The sequence below is a fragment of the Drosophila obscura genome, unplaced genomic scaffold, assembly GCF_018151105.1.
Source record: "Drosophila obscura isolate BZ-5 IFL unplaced genomic scaffold, ASM1815110v1 contig_186, whole genome shotgun sequence".
Lineage (NCBI taxonomy): Eukaryota > Metazoa > Arthropoda > Insecta > Diptera > Drosophilidae > Drosophila > Drosophila obscura.
The window spans coordinates 7285213-7291717 of record NW_024542774.1 but is presented as its reverse complement, the minus strand read 5'-3'; the positions used below and the strand labels follow the sequence as shown (position 1 = coordinate 7291717).

At 46.7% G+C, this 6505-nt stretch overlaps 2 protein-coding genes across 2 annotated transcripts; one reads left to right on the top strand and one right to left on the bottom strand.

The window, feature by feature from the left end:
- The first annotated feature begins 2474 nt into the window (after window positions 1-2474).
- Window positions 2475-4773, top strand: LOC111073870. The gene is made up of 2 exons (XM_022366417.2): window positions 2475-2872; window positions 4032-4773. The coding sequence occupies exons 1-2, from the start codon at window positions 2852-2854 to the stop codon at window positions 4431-4433; spliced, it is 423 nt and encodes a 140-aa protein (XP_022222109.1). The 5' UTR covers window positions 2475-2851; the 3' UTR covers window positions 4434-4773.
- LOC111073869 (serine protease snake) lies at window positions 4711-6077 on the bottom strand. The gene is made up of 3 exons (XM_022366416.2): window positions 5755-6077; window positions 5479-5686; window positions 4711-5411 (listed from the first exon to the last, which is right to left on the bottom strand). Exons 1-3 carry the CDS (start codon window positions 6038-6040, stop codon window positions 4796-4798), a joined length of 1110 nt encoding a protein of 369 aa, XP_022222108.2. The 5' UTR covers window positions 6041-6077; the 3' UTR covers window positions 4711-4795.
- Window positions 6078-6505: the final 428 nt, after the last annotated feature.

Sequence of the window (6505 nt, the reverse complement as noted above, 5' to 3'; positions counted from 1 at the left end):
ACAATATGAAAATATCGATATACAATTTTTGGATATTTTTGTGGGATAAATCAAAGGAACTACTTTTCAGAATTCAGACATAAACAACAACAGGTGCATCTCCAAGAGGGGAATCAAAATCAAACGAACTATAATTTTTACCCAATTTTTAACATGGAAAACCGCGTTCAACTAATACAGAAGCCGATATGTTGTTCTACTATCGAAAAAAATAATTAAAGTTACATAGGGGGCGCCACAAACAATCTGCAAAGTAGCGGTTGGCGCGAAATTTGAACTGACTTTGAAAAAAAAACTGACAAGACTCTGTATGGAAGAGACCAGAACGAAACGTGAATGAAATTTTTAATCGATCCCATGAGACCCATCACTTCATATTTAACACACCCAATAAAATCTGTTTACCAATTAGATATGTCAAAATTTCCATGATGGTCTTTGGCCGAATTAAATTAAATTAAGCATTAATCGAGAAAAACACCAACTGACATCAGGCGTGTGACGTACCAAGTGATAATTAGCCCGACTATATCCCCAGATGACGTACCTAGTCCAAAGTGAGAAGTGCTCCCCTCTGTTGAGGTCCGGTGAAATGGAAACGTGCCCCTTTCTCACCTTTCGTCACCCGGGAGCTGGGGATCGTGCCAGCCTCGAGCATGAATCAATCATGAATCAATGCCCAGTCAAAGCTGATTAGCACATTGACGGCTCTGACTCTGATTCCCACTCCTCCACGGAAGCCGGCGATGGTGAACCCACATTACTGTCTCAATTAGAACGAGTGCATTTCCGAGTAATTCAAGGGATTCGATTCTAATGATTCACTTGGTGATGGGAGGTGACTTATGAGAGACTCTCTTGAATGTGCCGGATCAGGTTGAAACCAAAACATACCGAATAAGCCGAAAGCACGCAAATGTCTATTGATAAGACGAGTACAATTTTATTTTGTTTTTCACTCTCTGACATTTGTTGACTTCGGCGTCGGCCTCTGGGTCCGCTTATCGCCAGCCATTTGTCTTATTGCGTTCCAAACCGGCTTTCAGCCAAAAAACTAATTAAATTAAATGAATTGAAATGAAATTCGTTGTGCCAGCCAAAGATCTGTGTGCTCCCAGTCTAAAAATATAAAAATTAAAAAGACCAAAAAGAGAAGCGACAAACAAATGGAGAAGAATAAGAAAGGCGGAGACTATGATTGGATCCGGTGTGGATTGATTCTCTGGGTGGATGGATGGATGGTGTTGATGGGCAATATCGCTAAATGCTATACAATTGTACATATAAATCAGATGCCATTTGCTTTATTTTGGCTTGCGGGGCACCCAACCGGTTGGCCATTGACACGGGGCCCCGCCAAGACTTGCCTTGCCAATCGTGTTCAGCATCTCAGCATCGAGTCTCAAAGCGTAAACGCAGATGGATTCTTGATTCTTGATCGGGTTCTAATCACGTGTGGGGTGAGGGCGGTATAATACCAACCGCCTCCAATAATCATCTCTCTTCAGCATGCCTTTGTCTCCGGCAACAGCAGCAGCATCGGCTCCCACCCAGGCCTGGCCTGGCATGGCCTGGCCAGTTCAGTCAAGCGGCGCTCATTACCATTTCAAGACCCACTCGACCTTCAGTCTCCTCAAGCATGAAAGTCAATTTTTCAAGTGCCTCCAACTCGGTTCGAGCCACGTCTAGTGTGTTGACAATTTTCCAAGCCCGTAACCGATGCTATGCTGAAGCCGAAGCTGGAGTTTAACGCGTCACCAAACAGAGATTTGCATAACTTAAGCAGCTCGCACACATAATTATCTTTAGATTGGTTCCGATTCGTTTTGAGAGATACAAATATCTCACTCAGCACTATTAACCGTTCAGCTTTACGACTGTCTGCCAGTCTGCCGGCTTCCGTGTTGCCTCGCCCCATCACTACATTTTCATCGAAATCTCCGGTTCCCCTCCAAAAAGCCACAATCCTGTGCGTACGCGATTTAGCTCAAATCTCTGGGGATTAGTGCCTTTGATTAATAAGTGCGTCATGGAAAAAGTTAAATTAAAATCAAAATAAATATCAAAATCGTAGTGCTAAATGCAAAATGGCAAATATTTTATGTGACGCATATTCCCAGTTCCGATTCCCGTTCAGGGCTTTGTCTATTTGGGTGAAGGAGCAGCATTTTGACGCTAATTACGTGACCAGCAGCTGCTGTAGGAGAAGCCAATCAAGCCAAGTGCAGGCCAGTGCCAACAATTTGGCAATTTGGCTTAAAGACGTCTCTGGCACCCCGCACCGAGTGGGATACACCGCGATATCGGTAACACTTAACATCGAAAGCGCCAAGTGACATGAAGTGGAGTGGAGTGGCGAGGAGTGAGGGAGGCGAAACCAAAAACAAAACCAAAAACCCGTTCAGCATACAAAAACGTCACGAAGCCAGCAGAGTCAGAGTCAGAGGAGACCAGGGGCCGTCCGTATAAAAGTGAATTTGTGACAAAAATTCAGAACAGTTCAATCGCACGCTCAGCAGCGTTCAGATCGCATCGCATCGCATCACATCGAGAATACGAGTAAAATACACACGCAAACAAATAACACAAGGTGCTAAGCGGCTACTGATAACAAAAAGCAATATAGACATCATCTATCATCAGCGGAATCTAGATCGGCAACAGCAACAGCATTCGGGCAACTGCTAAGGATTTTGTGTACTCTGGGATTTGACACCTCGCGAGTGAAGCCCAAATTGAAATCAAACAAAGTGCAAAAGTGAAGCAGAACCTGTAACCAAAAGCCATAAGCCATAAAATATTACAGCTCAGCTGAAAACCATTTAACGGAAACCCCAAGCCCGCATCAAAGATGTTTGCATACACTTGGCAAGTGAGTATCATAGCGGATTAGTTCGGGGATCGGTATAAAGATCGGAAATTTATGAAACAAAAGAAGCAAAAATTCCAACAAAGAAACGTGTTTAAGCGATTAACATTTTCAACAAACTCAATCAACAAATTAAAGCTGCCAAATACGAGTATATACTATATACATATAATATAGAAATCTATAAGATAAGCTCGCCGAGCCAACGGAGAGCTAACGTACTCTGATTATTTTGCCGCTGGACAAGGCCAAAAGCATTATTAAATCAAGTTATTCTATTCCTTATGCTGTCTTTGGTGGGGGCTTTCGATCTTGTGATGATCTTCATGAGGAAGTGCCATAAAAGAGCACTTTATGGGCTCTTTTTTTTAATTTTTTTTTTTTTTTCTGGTACTGCACTTGTCCGTGCAGTGTTGGCAATCCTGTTGGACGATTGCCTTGATTCGGTTTTACGAAATTGTTAACCCTGAACCACAAAAACCACAAAAACCTCAACCGGTTACAGCACAGAAATGTCAGTCTTCTCCTTTGCCTTTTTGCTTGATTAAAATTAATTTGTTTTGACTCTGTGGTCTGTGGTCCACGGATAAAGTCTTCAGTTTTACATAATCCAATCTCCTTTGATCTGCGACCAAACCAAATTACCATTCATGAATCATAGAAGATTCCTGGATGGCAAAGCGTTTCATCACTTGAGTAGTGCAAACTTTGAATATCATTATGAAATCAATCGAATCGTTTCGAGTAGGATCCGGTTATGGGACTACTGGCGCCTGGATTCGCATGGAATATAATTGTGGTCCCATCGAGTATTCCCATCGGAACATGCTCGATGACGCCTACCAAATTCGAGACGTGCTCATGAATATCTTAGGTGCGACCATAAATTAAATTTGATTGCGGTTATATCATTGATACGGTGGGTCTGTCCCCGTCCCCCGTCCCTGTCTCTATCTCCAGCTGTTGGGTTAATTTAAATTAATTATTGTATGCTAATTCACAGCATAAGCTCGCAGATCAGAGCCCTGTCTAGGCTGTCCGGGGTAGACAGGTTCTACTTGGCACCGCTGGCACCGCTTTGTTCTGCCTGGCCTCCAACTGCTATTCACACCTCCACATAAGACACTAAACTAACTTTTCCTCTGTCTTTCCTCTTCCGCAGGCTTCAGCTGTGATCCTACTCATGGCGATGGCTCTGACTGCCGCCCGGCCGCAGCTGCAGGAGGTGCCACATGCGCTTCTGGACATCGAGGCACCCAATCAGTTTAGCTACAGTCCATCGCCGCTCCAGCAGCCGGACAGCCTTAGGTCCAAGCCGTATTTTGACTTCCTGAGCACACTGTATGCCCACGACACGGCCAAGTCGAATCTCTTCCGCCCGTATTCGGGACGTCCGCGTCGCGATGTGCCCAGCCAGAGCCACAGGCAGGAGCGCCAACGTCGCGCAATCGTTTTCCGGCCGCTGTTCGTCTACAAGCAGTCGGAGATCCGGAAACAGGAGATCAAGGACAGGAACGCAGAGCGACGCATTGATGCCAATTTACGCCGTACCGTCCGTCTGTAGTAGGCAAACCATTAGGCAAGCCAGCAGGCAACCAACCAAGGATATGCCATGTCCATTGGTCTACTACAGGGTCCTCTAGCACTAAGCCTCTATTGTGTCCTTAGCGTTAAACATAGCCCAGCACACAGCACACAGCACCAAGCACAAAGCACGATGAGCGGAAGAGCAATCATCCATATATACGTATAGTAAACACCATTCGCACCGCCTTCACCACCCACCACCCACCACACCCACACCCACACCCACACATCCGCGTAGAATAAGTCCCGATACATTTGTTATACATTTTTGTTACTGCAATGTTTTTTGATTAAAGCTAACAAAACTGATTTTGAAACGAACTACGTTTGCCGTCTGTCTTACTCGCCCCACACAATGCTCTCGATCCAGTCCGTGTAGAGGTGCACCTTGGTGTAGACACTGGGCAGGCCCTTCTCGCCGCACACCAGGCCATACGAGGTGATGCCAATGACCTGCTTGAGGCACGCGAAGGACGAGTGCTGCACAAAGACGGGCCCGCCAGAGTCGCCGTAGCAGGTGTCTGCATTGCTCGTCCGAGAGCCGGCACACAGCTGGGTGCGTATATCAATGTGGTGCTCCAGTCGCTGGCTGCACTGCTCCACGCTGAAGCGCTCCAGGGTCACCTTGAGCAGGTGCGAGGAGGATCGTCCGCCCTCATTGATGGCTCCCCAGCCAGCGGCCGTTAGCTGGAGATGCTCGTTGCCGCTGGCGGTTGGCAGGCAGGCAGGCGCCACATACTCGTTAAAGACTGCCGCACTGTCCAGCTCTACGAGGGCAATGTCGTTCTTGCGGTTACCGTTATCCTCCTCATCGTAGGAAGGATGCACTACATAATTGACCACCCGGAAGTCCTGAGGCTGGGCATCGTCCGTCTCGTTCTTGTAGTCAAGTTCTCCCAGCCGCACAACATATTTCGGTGAATCGAAATTGGGATCCAGGCGCTCCTCCTTCTTTCTACAAATCAGTGGGATCAGAGGGACGCATAAGATCAGCAGAAGAACAGATCTCTGATGACACTCACTCGTTTGTCTCCAGGCAATGGGCGGCGGTGAGAATGAACTTTGGATGAATCAAAGACCCCCCACAGTGCCAGTCGATAGTCGCACTTCCCCTCTGACGTTGCCCGAGCAGGGCCATGAAGGGAAACTCTCGGCCAGCGGCCTTCGTGCCGCCCACAATTAATGGAGTGCTGCGGCATGAAGCCCTCATCTCATTGAAGCGACGACATTCTGTTTTGCCAGATATATTGAATGGTAATATGTTTATAGAAAAAGAGTAGCCGTCCATCCATTCTCACCCTTTTCGAACCTCCTGCTGCTTTCGACCGGATTCAGGTTTTGGTTCTGGATTTGCTTATCCAGGGGCAGGGGACAGCAAATGATGTCGTTGAACTCATCGCAGTACTTGAGGGCGGACCCAATGGCGTTCAGGTTATAGAAGACTGACGGACAGTCAGTCGCAGTCAAATCCTTGCACTCGCCGGTTCCGTTATCGCACAATTCGGCCCTAACACTTGGGACTGTTTTGACTGCCCAAAGCAACAGCATAGCCTGCAGCAGAAGCAGCATTTTCGCTGACGGCATTCCAAAAACTGATCAGATACGACGAATGCGCGACACAGAACACAAACATGATGATAGTTTGCAAGGCGATAAGCGGTCGAGGTCCCAGCTTCGTCTGTTCGTAAGAAACGAGCCGAGCGAGCTCAGGACAGCTCAGCAGATGCGCACAGTGGGCCCAGTGCCGAATCAACCCCTCAATCAGGCCCTGGCAACCATCAATCTGGGGCCTTCCTTTTTTTAACGCCAGCCCCGGTATTTTTTCATTTGAAAAAAAAAACAAAATTTCAACAAATTTTTCTGTTAGGCGGAAGCAACTGCTATTCCGGCCCTGGACCTATTCCCGTCGTCAGACTTCGTATTTTGTTGTCGCTCTACTCGACCGAGGTGACGAAGCCGTCAAACGAAAATTGTTTTTTGGCGTTTAATGTGTGCTGTGCTGTGAATAATAAGTGCTTTCGAAGATATATTGTAAAAACAGATATATTG